Source organism: Schistocerca americana, chromosome 1, assembly GCF_021461395.2.
Source record: "Schistocerca americana isolate TAMUIC-IGC-003095 chromosome 1, iqSchAmer2.1, whole genome shotgun sequence".
In the NCBI taxonomy this organism is placed as follows: Eukaryota; Metazoa; Arthropoda; class Insecta; order Orthoptera; family Acrididae; genus Schistocerca; species Schistocerca americana.
In genome coordinates this window covers 810,586,307-810,605,779 of record NC_060119.1, presented here as the reverse complement: position 1 = coordinate 810,605,779, position 19,473 = coordinate 810,586,307, and the positions used below count along the sequence as shown (strand labels likewise).

At 42.1% G+C, this 19,473-nt stretch overlaps 2 protein-coding genes across 6 annotated transcripts in view; both read right to left on the bottom strand.

Moving 5' to 3' along the window:
* LOC124612770 (mitochondrial protein C2orf69 homolog) overlaps positions 1-19,473 on the bottom strand; it is a 230,000-nt gene that overhangs the window by 129,917 nt on the left and 80,610 nt on the right. The gene's annotated exons all lie outside the window — the stretch shown is intronic.
* Positions 6,166-7,582, bottom strand: LOC124612803 (TWiK family of potassium channels protein 7). The gene has a single exon (XM_047141224.1). The coding sequence runs from the start codon at positions 7,576-7,578 to the stop codon at positions 6,511-6,513; it is 1,068 nt and encodes a 355-aa protein (XP_046997180.1). The 5' UTR covers positions 7,579-7,582; the 3' UTR covers positions 6,166-6,510.

Sequence of the window (19,473 nt, the reverse complement as noted above, 5' to 3'; positions counted from 1 at the left end):
TAAGAAGACGTTCCACAATTTCTACGTGAACAAGCAGTTTCCCACAGTGGCAGGCGCGTTGGAAACGTTGAAGACTGTAGTGGAAGATTTTCCTGATAAGTGACGCAAACCTTTGGCGTGCTATTCAAAAATTGGACTTCAGAAACAAAAATTTCAACAAAACACCTATGCCGATGGAAAATAAGAAAGCAGCATGAAAGAGATACGAGTTCTTGCGGGAAATAAGATACTTGCGCAACACCAGATGGACTATTTATTACTATTACACTGATGAGAGCTGGAGTGGTGCAAATCATTCCAGAAATGCCTTATGCATCAGAAAATTTACACGATTATCACAGAGGAAGTATTCAAGAGTGAAGTAGTTAGAAAGGAGGAATTCAAAAACAGTCAGATTCTGGAAAAAGGATTATAATGTGTCACATTGGGAACGAAGATGGACTCGTACAAAGTGCTGGCGGGTGTTTTTACTGGGCAAGAAGGAGGTGAAAATTATCATTATGAAATGAATGCCAGACACTACAAAGAGTGGTTTAGTAGTGTTCTCGGAAAATTACCAGATATGCGATTGTTTGGATCAGTCTCCACATCTCATGGTGACAAATCCAGTGTCACGAAATTCATCTGCGAAATGGAGGAAGGATTCTATTATAGAATGGATGGAAAGCAATAATGAAATCTTCCATCTAATGGCATATCATACGAGGAACTTACTAAAGCTGGCCTATTGGAACACGTGCGACAGCACTTCATGGCGCAGGAATGCATTTTGCGAAGTATATTGCGATCAGTGGTCAAGGAAATCAATCTCTTGTGCTTGCCTGTAGCGCGATGTGAACTGAACGCCACTAAACTTATTTCGCATTCATCAAGAACAAGGTAGAAACGGAGAATTTTAAAATACATGATAATATACACTTGTGTCATTCCGCTCTGGAAAGTACTTCCCAAAGTGTCTGGAGGAATTCAGTGAGTCATTTACACAAACTTGAAAACAGTTATGCACGAAGAGCCCACTGTCTTGACATAGCAATCAAACCGTTGCTGATACAAGTAGACGACTGCAATAGCGGCAGCGAGACCTCAACCAGCAGCGAAAGCGATTAAGGTAGGTTTTATTTCAGTCGTCATTCTTTACAGCAAAATTTATTTGTGCTAATCGACTTTTTCATTTACTGTTGAAATGTGATACACAAATGTTCATTTATTGTGAGCTGCTTGCATATCGAGCATTTATTTGCAATTTCTCCTCTGCTCTCAACGAAAACCGAACGCCGCAATGCCGTTCTGGAATGCGACTACGAAGCTGCCATTCTTCGCTGGTGAACAGGCACTTATGGCGCGTAACAACGCGCTGATGTGACAACTACGGTCCACCACAGCCTAGCATGTATTGCAGTTACTAACACAATTGCTTTACAAACTCTTAACTAACAAACACGAGGAGTTCTCTTTTGTAAAAACATATTGATGTAACCAATAAAAGTTCAAGCTTAACACTAGTGCCTTCTGCGTCGCAATAGCTATAACGTTAAGCTCATCGCAACTCCGTTTGACATAATAACAATGAAACGAGTTATCAGAAAATAACGAAAATCCGCCTATAATTAGAACAAGGCTGTATCTTTAAACTGTGCACACGAAATTTTTCTCCTAATTACGGTCTGATTTTTATTTGTCCTTCAAGTTGACATTGCCGAAAAAAACTACAAAAAGCACGGTTTCTCTTATATATTACCGCGTATGACGCCTTATTTCAACTAAAATGTAATATTCATACACTAAATAAAAGTAGACATTTCCTCTATTCCGGCAAGGTGTAACACATCAATGTTCGTAATGCAATATGGTCAGAATAGGAGCTCAAAGTAGGGGGTCAATTATTATGAAATGGATAACAGTAATATCCTTTCCTGTTAATAAACTGGCTGAAACAGTTATATAAGACAACAAATTCAAAATATAGCGTAAATTTTTGCGGACACCCATGGAGACGATATAAAACGCAAACGGGCAACAGGAAGACAATGCTCTTCTGAAAATGAGAATTTTGTTAATTCGAATAGAAGTTTAGGCGTTAGAACGTCTTTCCGGGAAGTATTTATCTGGAGTGTAGCCTCATATAAAAGGTGGGTGGGTGACAGCACAAACAAGAGAAAAGAATCTTTTGAAATTTGTTGTTTCGGAAGAATGCTGAAGATTAACTGGGTATATTATGTAACTAATAACAGGTAACAACTCATCGAATTAGGGAGGAAAGAGTTTTATGCAACAACTTAACAAAAAGTAGGCATAGGTTTATAGGAAACGTCATGAGACATCAAGGAGTAGTTAAATTTGGTAATGGATGGAATGTGGCCAGAACTGTAAAGAGAGCAACGTTTGACTACATAACAGGCATGTTCCAGTGGATGAAGATGTAGTAGTTGTGAACAGATCTGAGACGAAGGACTTGCAGAGGGTAGACTATTATGGAGCGCGCATCAAACCAATCTTCAAACTAAAGACAACAAGAACATCATTTGTTGTTAACATGCATTTTACTTCTGGCAGTACTGTTTATATACGTGGTTACAAATGAATTGTAAGTATCCCTGTAGTTAATTGTTTCACAATTTGCATTCACTTTTTCTCTTCCATCTCATTCATTGTCTAGTTACATTTTACCTCTCTCAAGAAAGTCATTCGTATCTCAAAAGCTGAAGTTTAAGGTTACAGCAGTTAGTTTAATGTCTTGAAGTAAAATGTACTTATTTTGTTCTGACAGTACTGTCAGTCATTACCGCTTCCTGCCAGTTACATTACCTTTTTGTTTTCACTTTTCTGAGTACCCCCTTGCAAAACAGGAATGTTCGTACCCACTTCTCCGCAATTTGGCATAGACGAATTCAGACAAGAAGAATGGCGTTTGTATTTGAAGGTAAACAATGGATGACAAAATTGATGAAATTTAATCAACCACATTAAACATTTATCTTGTATTATGTACACCTTGTATTTGGCTATTTCAAACTAGTTTGTGAGGGAAAAATTCGAAATAGGAATAAAAGGAAAGGAAACAGCGAACAAAATTGAAAAAAAAAATTATCGATTTGTTTTTAATATTTCGAACTCACATGCCACAAAACATAGCTTTCAGTTTTTTAGATCATCTTTAAAAAATACCAATAAAAGCATTAGAAAATGGTCTACAGAGACTGATCTGTATCTCAGTAACGTGTCAATTGTATTTCAGGCACAACTTTATTTTCCTTTACGTTTGCTAATAATAGAAAAACTTACTGTAAGTAAGCTACGAATATCAAATGGTAATCAGAGTAAAAACAAGAGAGTTTTGTCAAGCCACTATAATGGTTACTCAGAATTCATTTTTCAATTGCTGTGTAACATTAAACAAAATAAAAACATTTAACAGCTTATACTATCAGTTTAACAAACACCCAGATCATGATTTTAACCAAGAAAATAAATTCTGTCATCAGCAAAGAGGAAATGAAAAGCTACATATCAAACATTTTCAGGAATTTGATGAAGAAATAAACACAGTTTTTCAGTTTGTTCCGACTTCATTCGTCATAAGCTTACTTTTCATGTTCTCTCGCCTGTGTTCATTCGAAATATAGTCTAGTAAAAGCACAACACATTCTGCATGTAAAATAAGTAGATAAAGAGAACTCATTACAACTCAAACAACCAATATTTATGAGATCTAAATAACTCTCCCTTTGTCACAACTCTTCCGAACCTCCACAGCAATATGGAGTGAAAAAAGCAAACCTAGCTCTACAATCAAGCCCTCGAAGGCACCATTTCCCATTCAAGCAGGTCCTCAACACAACTCATTAGGTTGAGTGCAAGCAATTGCTACGGAAAAATTTGTGGTAGCACCGAGAAGCGAACCTGATCTTTCACATGACAGTCAAGGCATGCTGAACACTCAGTTACGTATAATACCTTAACAACAGAACGCAATGATGGTACTGTGAGCAATGACATCCAGAGCGCTGTACACATTGGCGTCCAGTTTGATGCCGTGTTCCTTGTCTTCAGAAAGATGTTTTATACAGTTTCGCACTGTCGTTTAGTGAAAAGAGTACGAGCTTACCGAGATCGGGCCAGATTTAAGACTGGATTCATGCCTTCCTTGCCGAAAGAACTCGAAACGGCGCTCACTGTGAAAGAAAATCTGGAGATGTAAAGGTAATTTTAGGTGTACCGCAAGTAAGTTTGATAGAACCTCTACTGTTCACAATATACATCAACAATCTAGTGGAAAACGTCAGACGCTCCGTGAGATTGTTCACAGATGATGCTTGCTACCTATAAGAAGGCAACAATGTCATACGACAAGTGAACTGCAAGAAGACCTGTAGAGGAATGATGCAGAGACTGGCAGTTGGTCCTGGACGTAAATAAATGTAATGTTATGCGCATAAATTCACTGCTTTACCATTACTCTAATTGATGACAAAACAATGGAATCTGTAAGTAACTGCCGTAACATACCTAGGAATAACCAACCGGTGCAACATTAAGTGAAATTACCATATGCAACTAACAACAGGAAAAGGAGATGGTAGGCTGAGGTTTGTAGGAAGACTCTTAAGGAAACGTGATTCGTCCACAAAAGAAGTGTTTTAGCGATTCTTCCGGTTCTTAAGTATTGGTTATCTGTCTGGGACCCTCATGTGGTTAGATTAATAGAAGGGAGAAAAAATTTAAAAAAGAAAACAACTTAGAAATGTTCAGCATGTAACCGTATTTACAAATTAATTTGTGATGTGGATGTAAAATCACTCGTCCCACATCTTTTAAGATTTATCGTGCAAAAAGATCCATGGAACATGAAACTAACTAGAAGATCCGACGAACAGCGGCGAGTTTCGTCACGAGATCTTTTGGTCGGCGCTAGAGCGTTACAGATGTGCTCAACAAACTCCAATGGCAGATGGTACAAGAGAGGTATTGTGAATCGCGACGAACTTTACTATCGAAATTTCGAGAGCGTACGTGCCAAGAAGAATCAGGCATCATATTACCTTCTTCCACATACCTCTCGCGAAATGAGCATAACGAGAAAATCCGAGAAATTTGAGCTAATACATAATTTTACTGACAATCTATCTTTCCATGTGCCATTTGCGAATAGAACACGGAGGAGGAGGAACAGAGATGTACCAGAAATACGCTCCGCCACACACCCTGAGTGTTTGTTATTCATGTATTGTGGTCAGAAGGATTGAAAACATTTGCGATCGAAGTCAGAATAATGAGACAGTATGAAATACAATCGTTGAAATATAGATCTAGTTTTTGAATGGGCGGAAAGATTAAAAAACAAAGATACAATATTTGTGACAAGACGAATGTCTTTCTGAACAGACATAGGTAAACAGACTGACTAGTAAATTCGTGTCACTACGCACGTCATTGCTGACACAATAACTGGAATTAAACACGAGTCACGGATCCGTATACAGTATCACCCACTCCGATTTTGTCTGTAGAAGTAACGAATGAGCTTGAAGGTAACTGACCGACGATCGCAGCACGTATATTAGACATGTCTTAGGACATCATGGGTGTGGAGACGATGCTCTTCTTGATCAAAGCGCGACCTGCGAGGTGAAGCAGACCTCATCTCAGAACAAGAAAACGTTCAAAGACGGCAATTCACTGAAAGTCGTGCTGACAATCTTTAGGAATGTGAAGATTCCTATACTGGAAAACTTCCGGGAGAAATGCCAATCTGCAACCACTTCTCAATAGTGTGATGTGGGAGTGAGGCAGCTGAAGCCTGCCATACAATCAAAACTGCCATGGAGGCCTATTACAAGGAGTACTGCTGCTCCATGGAAAAAACAAAAATGGAAAAAAATAGAGAGAGAGAGAGAGAGAGAGAGAGAGAGAGAGAGAGAGAGAGAGAGAGAGAAACGCCTTCTCTTGTATACAAGAACATTAAACGACGTGTTGTTCGCAACTGTTGTTACATCCTCCACGTAGCGAAGACTGAGCCAATAGATGCTTGTAACAGAGCGTTCTGCAGCTTCAATGACATGCACACTAAATTATTTTCTGTTCTGCATATTATTTTGAACTAAAATTTTTATTTTGTATTACCGTTTACTTTCAAATTTGAGGTTTTAAAATAACTTTTGCTGGGTCAGAAGTTTTCAAAAGATAAAGCGGCAGAGTGAAGGCAGTAACGAAACGCACCAGACGATTTTTTTTTTTCTCCTCTTCTAGAAGGCATCCACGAGCTTGGGGATACGTTGACCAGTGTGTCACAAAGCTAGGTGCCTATGCCAGAAAATTTGAAAACGTCAATTTTTGTAAGTACCCTTGCATATAGCAATAGCAAAAATCCTTTTGTTAAATAACTTACTCTCACATAAGGTGAGTGCTGAGTTTCGTAAACTTTAAGAGTATTTTTCACAGTGAGTGGCAAATCTTACAGCGCCACCTCTCGTCGCAAGTCAGTGTACCACGCACAAAACCACGGCTAAGCTGTCAATTTTCCGAAGGCTCAGTGCAGTACGCCATACGCGTCCGGGTATCTTCGAGACACTGCCCGAGTTCCCGTTTCACCTCTCGCACTTTCACACGCACTTCCTCTCGCATGAGATTATAGCACATCGCCACCAGTCCCATTCCCAGCAAAAGATATACGAAGTTGATAACAAGTTTGGTCTGGCTGCCGCCGTGCGAGTCACTGATGTTGGCACCGGGCACAAAATCACCTATGCCAATTTTACACAAGCTGGTGACGCAGAAGTAGGTGCTGTTGAGGTAGTTCCAGCCTTCCCACTCGGCGAACATGATGGTGCCGGCGAGGATGTAGGCGGCAATGACCCAGAGGCAAGCGGTGGACGGGACTATGACGCGGCGCGGCGGGGGCGCGGGGCCCATGGAACCTCCCCGGCGCAGGCGCGGAGACCTGTCGCGGCTGCACTCGTGCACGCGCGCGTATAGCCAGCGAAACGTCGTCGCGAGCACCTTCCCCATGTTCATGAAGTACAGCACGTACAGGGGGATGCCGAAAACGGCGTACAGCACGGTGACGGCCTTGCCCCACGAGGTGCGGGGCACCAGGTTGCCGTAGCCGATCATCGTGAAGACGGACAGGCAGAACATGAGCGCGGCGGGAAAGGACCACGTGTTGTCGAGGCTGGCGCCCGTGTAGCCGGCACGCGCGGCGCGCGCCACCACGTCCTGGAAGCGGCGCAGCACCACGTCCGCGTCGCGCGCCCACGCGGCGGCGCCGTCCAGCGTGTTGTGCCGGTCCACTAGGTCCCACAGCTCGTCGGCACAGGCGGCCCGCATGCCGATGACAGTGCGCTCCTGCTCCAGCAGCGGACTGTCGTGGCCGCGCTCCAGCCACATGAAGCCGACGGCGCCCACGATCGCGTAGCCGACGACGAGCGCGCCCACCCCTACCTGGGTGCACATGAAGGCGACGAGGCGGCGGCAGCAGGCCTTGAGGCGCTCGCGGGGGTCCACGTCGGTGGCGTCCGACGAGGAGCCGTGGCTGCGCACCGAGCCGCCGTGGGCTCGGCCCGCTCCGACCGCGCCCCGCATCGCGGCCAACACTGCAGCCGCTGCCTCCGCCTCTACCTCTACTGCGCCGGCCTTCGGCTCTATTCTCGCACTCCGTGGCACGGCGCCAAGGCGGCGACGACGTGCGAAGCTCGGCTTGACGCCGTTCCGAGAGCCGAGCATCGACTATCTCCCTCCACCACTCCCCCCCCCCCCCCCCCTCGCGCTCACGTCCCAAACACAAAGAAGCGACACTCCGAGACCTGAAAGTTCTTGCGAAACACGTCACCCAAACAATCTAAGATCGTATGACTGAACATGATATTTTGTGACGGCGTGTTGGCCAGTGTAGCATACTCAGGAAGTGTGCCCTTAATACAGTGAGGTGACAAAAGTAGTGGCACAGCGATGTGAATATATACAGAAGCGGTAGTATAGCGTACACAAAGTATAAAAAAGCAGTGCACTGCCGGAGCTGCCATTTGGACTCAGGCAATTCATATGAAAATGTTTCTTACGTCATTATGGCGTGCAGGCTTTGAACACAGAATGGCAGTTAGAGCTAGATTCATGTGACATTCCATTTCGCAAATCGTTAGCAAATTCAATATTCCGAGAACCACAGTGTCAAGAGTGTGCCGAGAATACCGAATTTCAGGCGTTACCTCTCAAACGCAGTGACCGATGGCTTTCACTTAACAACCGAGACCAGCATTTGCGTAGATGTCAGTGCTAACAGACAAGCAACACTGCGTGAAAAAGCCTCAGAAATCAGAAAGGGACGTACGACGAACGGATTCGTTAGGAGGGTACAACGATCTATGTTACGAGCCGATGGTAGAGTTCGAGTGTGGTGCAGACACCACAAAGCCATGGATCCAGGATGGCAACAAGGCACTTTGCAAGCTGGTGGTGCCTACACGATGATGTTGGCTGTATTTACACGGAATGGACTGGGTCATCTGGACCAACTGAACCAATCACTGACTGGAAATGGTTATGTTCGGCTACTTTGAGACCATTTGCACCCATTCATGGGTTTCATGTCCCCAAACAACGATGGAATTCTTATGGATGGCAATGCGCCAAGTCACCGGACCGCAGTTGTTCACCACTGGTTTGAAGAACATTCTGGGTAATTCGAGTAATGATTTTACCAGCCATCGAATATTTATGGGACATAATCGAGAGGTCAGTTCGTACACAACATCCTGCAGTGGCAACTCTTTCGCAATTGTGGACGCTATAGAGGCAGCATGACTCAATAGTTCTGCAGGGGAATTCGAACGACTTGTCCAGTCACTGCAAGGCAAAAGGAGATCCAATGAGGTATCCCATGAGGTATCACCATAGTGTACTGGCATACTAAGCGACGCCCCCCACCCTCGCGGGAAAAAAAAAAAAAAAAAAATTCTTCAGAAGCCCACTTCGCGTCCTGTTACGCCAAACAGTCAGACCACCAATCCAGTACCAGGATAGTCTGCGCCTCCCCCCCCCCCCCCCCCCCCCCCCACCACCACCACCACCACTCCAGTTCAGATCCTGTATACGCTCTTGTAGCTTAACGTAGCAGAAATGTTTACTGGGAGATCATATTCTTATGAAATTTTTATGAAATTACACAAGAACTGAAGATCAGCGCGTCAAGCGAAAGCTGTCAAAGTATAAATAAAGATAATTCCTATCGCTGAAATAGATGAGAAGAATGGATATTCTTTGACTACATGAACGGCGATCACTTCCTGGAATTGGTTACATTCGCGAACTGTGTATGCTAAACTGTTCTCAACAACTCGATCTGGAACAAACCACAGCTACAATTCTGATTTGTCCAAAGAATGTTAAGGAAGCATAATTAAGCCGCAAAATGGTACTTTTCACGTCCGATGCATGAAAATTGTTCGACAGGTGGGGAACATTGCCAAGATAAATTAATGAAAAAAAATTATAGGTTGTAAAAAAGACGTGCCGTGAAGACAGCCTCATACATTAAATTCAGAGAGTTCACATTCTCTTCTGAGTCAAGAAAGATATCACTACATCCAAATCTGATCTTCCATGACGACCTGAATGAAAAATTAGGGAAATTTTTCAACCCGCTTAAACAAGAGCTTAAGGTGGTTAGTGACAAACTACAGATTTTCACGTCCATGTTGCATGCGTTTTTTCCTTTATAGCCCCTATTTGTTGCATGAATACCTTACCATTTAACTGATAGCTACAAAAATTAATATGATTTTGGACTTCTTTTATAAGGCTCAGTACCAGTGCTTTTCGCTGCATAGTCTGAGGCGCCATGCCACGACACGCGCGGCTCCTTCCGTCGAAGGTTCGAGTACTCCTTCGGACACGGGTGTGTGTTATGTCCTTAGTGTAAGTCAGTTTAAGTTAGATTAAGTAGTGTGTAAGCCTTGGGACCGATGACCTCAGCTGTTTGGTTCCGTAGGAACTTACCACAAACTTCCAAAATTTCCAATAGTGCTTGTCCCGGTTATCCTCGTTCGAGACTTCAATTATTTTATCATATTATTCCAGGGAAATGACGAAATGGTTCAACACAAATGGTAGCAGGCTTTATTATGATTAGCTCCTTGTGACAACGAAAGACTTATGACATTGGCGATACATCTAGCAACGAACTGTGAACACTGGTATAGCCTGATTCTCAGTAAACTGTTAAGCATATAGCAGCTACACTTCGTATACAATCTTCAAATTTTCTGATTCGACTGGGAACTTGGAAAAGTCAACAAGCTGGCTGAATCTGTACTAGTTTACTGAACACAGCATATCTTATTAGCGAACGTGCGTATCTATTATCCAAAGCATGATGTCACAATTATATATAATTGTGACATGTGGGGGAAACAAGTTCGTTGTAATCGTGTGCGCTTTGCACACCGGCTGGGAGAAGAAGAACGTTGAATGCACGTGCTAACCCTGCCCATCACCTAAGGAAATTGATGGTAACTTGTCAAAACATTTCCCGTCCTTGATAGCGGAATAACTGCACTGGACGAGGGCACAAGAAATTACGCATTTCGCATTACGAAACAGCCAACATAAATTAATGTGTGTGGGTAAAGATCCCATGACAAGATCGCCAAAATTCCCCCGTTGACCAGTAATTTCAGCTCGCTGACTAACCAAAATACAAAAAAATGCATAAAAAAGGTGAAAACCAGCATAATATATTTTGTATTTAAACTTCCATACTATGATAAATACCAACAAAAATTACTTAATTCTGTATCAGCCACCAGGCATTACACACTGCATAATCTGTTGCTGAATCACTCTTGTTATGTACACACTGAAAAAATTTATAGATTGTGAGCAGTATTTCTGTTTATTGTTCATCAGTTAACTTGTATTTCGATGTGCATCGTATATGTGGTATTGTTTGATATAATCTATAGCAGATACCTAGGTATAAGGTACTATGTTATATTCATAAAGTTCGATTCTTGTAACAGTCCTTAATGTAATATCAATAGCTCAACAGTACCACTTGGGTTTTCTCCATCTGTTTGCTGGTTTCTAATTAAAGCCAATGACAATGCTGATTGTAACTAGCACCTAAACTTCGGGTTACAGCATTACGCGCTTTATTATTCAATATTATGGGTTTTTTATTTTTTTATCATTAGGACTGTACATAATTCCTTCCACTTTATAATACGTAAAATTATTAGAAAGTTCGTTACGTTACAATTTTTTATATTATTATAGGGGCACGACTTTGTAGAACTTCGTTGCTTCTTAGTGCCATCTGGCAGTTAGCAATAACGGTACATATGTGACCAATTTTCTGACAGCCGCAATACAGCTACTTCCTTGTCCCTGCAAGTAGCTTTGCGAGAGATGCGCCATATTTACATCCATACATGGCCTATATGTTAGTTACCACTGTCAATCACCTTGCATTTGAATCCAAGAGTGGCAATATGAGCTCCGGAAACACATATGGCTAACGTTATAATTTACGTAACACTTTGCAAATGTACTTTATATGTCTTCATTTTTGCCATGCTCTATAAAATATTTCAGTGTGTACATTTCAACATGAGCGATTGTACTCAACAGATTATGAAGATGTCTAATACCTGATGACTGATACTGAATTAAGTGATAATTTTTATTGGTATGTATCGTAGACTGGAAGTTTAAGGGAATAAGCTGAAACTAGTAGTCGTTGGTGGAATTTCGGCGCTCTTTACCTGGGATTTTCATCCACACATTTTCACGTAACAAATCACCAGTATTACAACTTGAGAATGTCAAATAACAACGAACATAAATTAACTTTCATTGTTTCACAACTAGAGACCCCATTTAGCGCCGAAACGAAGAAATGATTCATCATCGAAGTAGTATGAGAAACGTCTTTTGTGTGGACGATACAAGCACAGACTTTCCTTTGTTGACCGTTGCTTCTACTAAGCCCACACGCACCGCACCTTTTTCGTTAACTGCAGTCCCGCGAAATGTTTAATTGTGCAATTAACTTGCAGTAGTGATATGAAAGTGATAAATATCTAACCACAGCAGAGATTAAATGTATACAACCGAACGCTCCATACTTTGGGTAGTGAAATTTTTGAATCTTCCAGACAAACACGTGTGAATCGGAAATATCGTATGCGTGGCTTTGGTAGCCTACTAAAGACTGGATTTATGGTAATGATGTGCATGGTGACTTCATTAATGACACAAATATTTTCTTTTGCCGAGCTGATACAATCATCTATTTTGTGTTAACAGTGATAGCGCATATTTTTGACGAATGTAATTTTGAGTTTTTACTTACTGATTCTGTTTTGTTTGACATAAAGTGATATACAGGCTGTAGGTAAAAGTTTATGCTATCTTTATTTATGGTTTCTCTTTTATTGTTTCTGAAACCATGATAATTATATTTTGGTTTGACACAGCTCTAAATCCCTGCTACCTTAGGTTGTTTGCTTCCATATAAATTTAAATATGCAGTACAAATTTCTTTTGTATATTATTGAGTTTGGTGACCCTCGTAGATTGCTACCTCTTTAAATTACTTCATTTTACGTGAACTGACCTACCCTAAATAGTTTGCTATTTTTTTTTGTTTTTTTTTTTTTTTTTTATCAAAGATCCAGTAGTCGAAGCAATAGTACAGTAGGAGTCACCTACTCAGTGTTGGTTTGCTGTTTTTTTTCTTTTCTTTCTCTAGATAATTATGAATTATTGTCAGTTTAGCTTTTTCAGGTGTCTTGTCTGTCTGATTTGCTTCACACGATCAGATATACGAATCAATTCTATGTTGCTATGCGTAGTGTAGAAAAGTTTCCTTCTTCGTACAAGAGTTTGAGAGAGGAATATATGTGGCCTATATAAAAAGCAATAAACCAGCCATTGCTCCTGCATGTTATGTGAATCTTTCAGCTCTAAGCGGATCCTCATGCCAACCAGGAATAAGTTTATCTGTGAGTGAGTGTGTGTGTGTGTGTGTGTGTGTGTGTGTGTGTGTGTGTATAACATATCCACCCCTCCCCCCATGTTCTTCCTGCTCACGTATGTGAAACCTAGGACCGATTTCCGGTATCCTATAATAGGGGTTTCCGGCCAGACTGGAGATGACTGATCGGTTTTTGACATTCCTGGTAAATGGATATGGTCAAAGCATTCTAAACTGGTTTTAGAGTTTGTGACTGTCCCTTGACGGCAGGTTTTTTTTACAGAACCTGTAAGAAATAAAGTTGTTAAAATCCTGGCAGAAGGAAGCACTTTGCTGTAGATTGCCATTGCGGGAAGCTTTAAATAGCCAATGGAAATGCCTGAATTCTAATACAGAGGTTGATTGGCTAGTGGCTTGAAATTTGTAAGAGCTTCGCACAGTGGTATGTAGTTCGTGGGACTGTAGCTCAAAATGGTTCAAATGGCTCGGAGCACTAGGGAACTTAACATCTGAGGTCATCAGTTCCCTAGAACTTAGAACTACTAAAACCTAACCAACCTAAGGGCATCACACACATCCATCTCAATACAGGATTCGAACCTGCGACCGTAGCGGTTGGTTGGTTCCATACTGAAGGGCCTAGAACCGCTCGGGCACAGCGGCCGGAGGGGATTGTAGCCTCTGGGAATGTTGGAAGCAAGCCGCGGTGAAGGGGGGGAGGGGGGGGGGGAAGAAGGGCAGGTGGGAGTGGGGCAAGTGAGCTCCCTAAGTGCGACATTTTTTTTTTTTTTTTCCGGCCGTTGTTGATTTTAGTGGGCACGCTTGAGCTCGGTAGAAAGAGGCCTCACGGAGAACGCGGAGCTCTGAGCTAGCAGGAAGTAGTATTTCGTGAACAACTCGACCTTGGCAGGGTTTAATTGACACTAATAAATTTCATTTATTTCTGCGGAAACTGGAAGTAAGGAGTTCGAATGTCTTCCAATCAACAGACTTTGAACTGTATCCCTGTCTTGTTATTGTGGAGGCTGTCAGCGGAAGTCAGAGAGGAGCCGAAATTCAGGGTAGCAAAGCACAAATGTTGAGTTCCACTGTCACATTACAAAAAAGAATACGGCAATACTGCCATAAATTAATTCTTGCAACGCTGCAAACAAAAGTGATACAGGCATTATTAATAGTGGAAGCTCCAGGGCCCGATAGAATCCCCATCAGATTCTATACAAAATTTGCATCTGAATGAGTTCCTCTTAGCCATAGTATACCCTGAATATAAAATTTTGCTTGCTTGACCGCCCCGCAAAGCTTCAGGACAAAGTGCGGCAGCATGTTGGCAAGGGCTTCCCAGTAAAGTTGGACGTCGCATGGCGTGCCACAGCGCCAAATGGTGCTTGCCGTGCAACACGAGGCAGTTAAAGGAACGAAAAAGGACAGTACTTGTCACTCAGCGAGCAGTTACGGTGCGCTGTGGTGCTGGTCCTCATTTCAACATGGCCAGGAGACAAAATATGGACGATTTCACACAGGGGAGAATCATCGGGAAACTCTTAAGAAGGATGAATGTGACGAATGTACGCCAGGGGTTTGATACTGTTCACAACACTGCTTTCCGAACCACAGGCACTGCTACCCCGAGGTGGTCGAGCACGGTCAAATACAGCCGCAAGAAGAGAGAGCCGTCAAATAACGGGTCCAATTGCAACCACATGTAACAGAACTACAAGGCACGCAATCGCACGCTCCACGATACAGCAATTGAATGGGGTTGGTCTCTGGCGGATGACAAGTGCGTTGTGTTCCGTTGAGCACCGCACATCGACGGCGTCGTTCGTGACGGTCCAAGAACATAAGGAACGGACCAGCGAGAAGCGGGGTCGTGTGCTCTTCTCGGATGGTTGCATATTCAATCTGTGTAGTGATACTGCTCGAAACTTAGATGGCGACAGGGGAGAAAACGTAATGCACACAGGGACATTGTCAAACGTTACCGTTTTGTTGGTCCACGTCTTATGGTGTAGGGAGGCATAATGTTGCATGGGGTTACTGTTCTCAAAATCTTTGAACACGGTACACACACCAGTCAAGGTTATTGTTACAGTATACTTCTCCTCCATGTGCGTCTTTTCAGGGGCGCATTCGGTCCCACATTCGGCGAACAGACTGGCCTGTCCGTTCCCCCCGACTTAAAACCAATCGAGTACGTGAGGGGTGCGGTGAAGAGACGTATTACAGCACGTCAAAACGCACCACCCATAACCCAGCAGTTAACTGCATCAGTGGAGGAAAGGGACGCCCTACCATAAGACCTTAGTAACTTTTTGGCCAGCTTCGGAACACGTTTCAGAGGATGCGTTGCTGCACGTGGTGATCGCACGGCCTATTAATAACCATGTCCCGCCTTTTATAATGTCCAGCGGACCATCATAAATCGCAGTGACTTCAGTGTAATTACTGTCTTTCAATAAAAGTCTCATTTCTATTCGTCTCGCTGTGTATTTCTTATAGATAGTTTCGTCGATTTATGTCACTTGGCAATGGCATTTCATGCGAAAGTTACTTTTGTCCGAACCCTTTGCACACCGACACAGTTACAAAACAAACAGGCTAGAGCCGTTTCCAGGAATGGCAGCAAAAGCGATCGCTAAACTACCCTCACATACAGTTGACATCCCGCTGTTAAACAGGGGTCATGCGAAACCTAACACACGCTTCACTTGACGTCTTGAAAGTGTGTCAAGTAGTGGGTAGAGTAGTTTCCTGCGAAAGGCTAAAGTATCGGGCTCGAGTCACAGTCAGGCATTAAGTTTCAAATCGCCAGAAGTTTCAAATCACGTCACACACCGCTGCAACGTGGAAGTTCATTCAGTAGATGTAGTATTTCTTGACTTCCGAAAAAAGCGTTTTAACTCATTATCTCATCAATCTGCATTAATGAATACATGAGCGCATAGGGTATAAAACTAACTTTGTGACTGGATCTAGGATTTCTATGTAGAAAGGACGCAGCAATTTATCTTGGATGGACAGTCATTGAGAAAGTACAAGAACTCAGGTGCGTCCCAGAGAAGTGCGCTGGGATAACTGCCTTTCATGTTGTATATTAATGACCTGGCAGACCATTATAGACAACTGCAATCTGCAAAAGAGGTTATTATTATTATTATTATTATTATTATTATTATTAAGTATTATCTGAATACAAAATGCACCAATATTCAGACAGATAAAATATCAAAGTTGTGCAAAGATTGGAAAATTGGTTTAAATATCCAAAAAAGTAAAATTTTGCACTTCACAATACGAATAAACGTTGTATACTATAGTACAATATCAGAGTGTCACAACTGAAATCAGTGAACTCACAGGAGCATCTAGCTCTAACAATTTGTACAGATAGGAAATGGAATGATTGGATATGGTCGAGCAGGTGGCAGATTTCCGTTGACTGGTAGGTTACTAGGGAAATGCGATCAATCTACAAGGGAAACTGCTTACCAGACGCCCGTGACACCCATCCTCGAATATCGTTCAGGTGTGTGGGACACATACCAATATAGGGTATTGAATGTATACAGAGAAGGGGCAGTCGAATGGTCACGGATTTGCATGGCTCAAGGAAAAGCGACACCGAGATGCTAAAAACTTGAACTGCCAGATGCTTGCAGACAGACGCAAAATATCCCAAGAAAGCTCACTTATAAAATTCTAAGAACCATATTTAAGCGAGGGATCTAGGATTATATAAAAACCAGGAGGAATCGCTCACGTACGTACTGCGAATGGAAGATTAGATTAATTACAGCGCGCACAGTGGCTTTTAAACCATCAATTCTCATGCTCCGTCGCGAATTACCATCTGGCATGCAGTTCCCAGTCGTCTGCAGAGTATGGATATGGCTGTAGATGTAATTATTATTTCGTGAACAAAACATTCGCATTGTAGACAACAGCAAGAATAGACTAGCATATACATAAATACAATGCTGTATCTGCCGTAGCGTGTCTGACTCCTATGCAAAATGACAACTGTTAATGCAATATATGTTTGTACTGTGAATAGAAATGACTTGAACCGTGCACGAAGGGGAAACACAAGACATAAATAAATTCAGCATGACAGGCGCAACCGCAGCCGTATAAAATATATTTTCTCTTCAATGGAGAACTATATTGCCCCCCCTTTTCAGTTTTACAAGTATTACGTGGAGCGTAGCAAACCTTCATTACTGGGAGACCTCGTCAGGACCGTACCGAGCGAGTGGCGAGACAGCCCCCGCGGGTGCAGCCACAGAGCGGGCACAAATACTGACAAGTAGAAGAAAACCAATAGAGGAAGACTGTTTAAGAATCAAGTGGGAGAGGTACGTGAGTTCTCTCACCACTTGAGTTCTGATGTTCTGCCTATGAGAAGAAAGCTTTCCGACTCATCATCATCATCAGTTATCTGCTATATTAGCAGGTCTTTTGCCTTTCCATTCTCTGCGATCCATTGCTTCCTTCTTAAGGCTGCTGTATGTTGTACCGTCCATCATGTCATCCAGTATCTGGAATCTCTTCCTTCCTCGCTTCCTTTTCCCTACATAACCTTCTAAAACTGTTTTTATCAGTCCGTCATTCTTTCTTAATATATGCCCAATCCAATTTCTTTTTCTTCTCTTTATTACATCTAGTAACTGTCTTTTCTCTCCCACTCTTCTCAGTACCTCTTCTTTTTTACTCTGTCCATCCAACTTATTCTTTCCATCTTCCGCCATGTCCAGATCTCAAAAGCCTCCAGCCTTTCTCTGTCTTTTTTTCCTCATAGTCCATGTTTCAGCGCCATATAGAAGAACACTCCATACAAGACATTTTATGAGTCTCTTTCTGAGTTCTCTGTCCAGACCGCTGCAGAAGATTCTCCTTTTCTTATAAAACGCCTCTTTTGCCATTGCTATCCTTGTTTTAATTTCTGTGGTGCACTTCCAGTCGGTGTCTATCCTGCTTGCAAGATACTTAAAATTTTGCACCTGTTCTAGTGTTTCTCCACTCAGCACAATTTTTATTTCCTTATTTCCTCCTATTGCCAATACTTTCGTTTTATTTGTGTTAATTTTCATTCCATATTTTTTTCCGTTAGTTGCAATGGTGTCCACCAAATCCTGTAATTCTTTTTCCCCCGTGGCTAGAAGGACCATGTCATCAGCAAATCTCAAGCACCCTACTCTTCTTCCTCCAATTTCTACTCCTTTGTCATCTAATGAGCACTGGTCAATCATATTTTCCAAGTACAGGTTGAAAAGAGTAGGTGATAAACAGCATCCTTGTCTTATTCCTTTCCCTAGTCTGATCCAATTTGTACTTTCTCCTCTCACTTTAACTGAAACTTTTTGATTAAGGTTTTCCAGTCCACACTCTTTTCCCTCATAATAGTCGCCAGCTTGTCCCAAACCACATTGTCAAATGCCTTTTCTAAATCGATGAAGCACATATATAGGTATCTTCCTTTTTCAATAAAACTTTCTCCCAAGATTCGTAGGAGCCCTATTGCATCTCTGGTGCCCGTATTCCGTCTAAAGCCAAACTGCTCCTCACCGAGGTTCTCCTCTATTACTTTTTCAAGTCTTTTATTAATTATTCTTAACATCACTTTGGCTGCATGTGAAATGAGGCTGATTGTCCTGTGCTCGCTGCATTTCTTGGTTCCTTGTTTTTTCGGTAATGGAATCATTACTGCTGTCAAAAAGTCCTCAGGCCATTCACCACTGTCATATTTTATTACATAACCTCAATATTTCTCTTATTTCGTTGTGGTTCAAGCCTTTTAGTATTTCTCCCGGTATTGTATCTGTACGTACTGTTTTGCCATTTTTCATTGCAGCAATGGCAGACTTTACTTCTTCCATTATGATGGTCGGTCCTTTCTCTTCATCACTTACACTGTTGTGAGATTCAAGTTCCAGAGTTTCTGGTTAGCTATTTGTGTCATATAGCTCTTTTATATATTCTTCCCATCTCTGGAGGACATCGTCACAGTCTTTGTACACTACCTCTTCGTCTTTACTCAAAATTTCCATAGTAGCACTTCCTGCTCTGTTTTGTTCCCATGTCATAGTCTTTACTCTGTTGTATAGTAAGTCGTATCTTCCCTTCCTGTCCAGTTCTTCAATTTCATCACATTCATCTTTTAGCCATTTTTTCTTAGCCTGCTCTGTTTCTCTTCGCAGTTCGTTATTTAACCTTCGGTATACCTTTCTTGCATCTTCAGTGTTCTTGTTTTTCAATTTTCTTCTCTCCTCCATCTTGGAAATCATTTCTTGTGTACTACTACCCAAATAATGTGCATCACTAACAATGTTTATGTGACAACAGCCACTGCTTGCTCAGCTCGCTCATATTCAGTAATGTAATTCTTCCTGCTACTTCGCCGCGATATTGTAGGATCTAAAGGGTCGGCAAACGAGCGCTATGCTAGAAGCAATTCTCCCAAAGAAAGGAAATTCCTGGAAAGAGTAGGTTCTTAACTCTTA

Excerpts from the sequence above, each read along its gene's own strand:
- LOC124612803 (XM_047141224.1), bottom strand. The coding sequence starts at position 7,578 with ATGCGGGGCGCGGTCGGAGCGGGCCGAGCCCACGGCGGCTCGGTGCGC.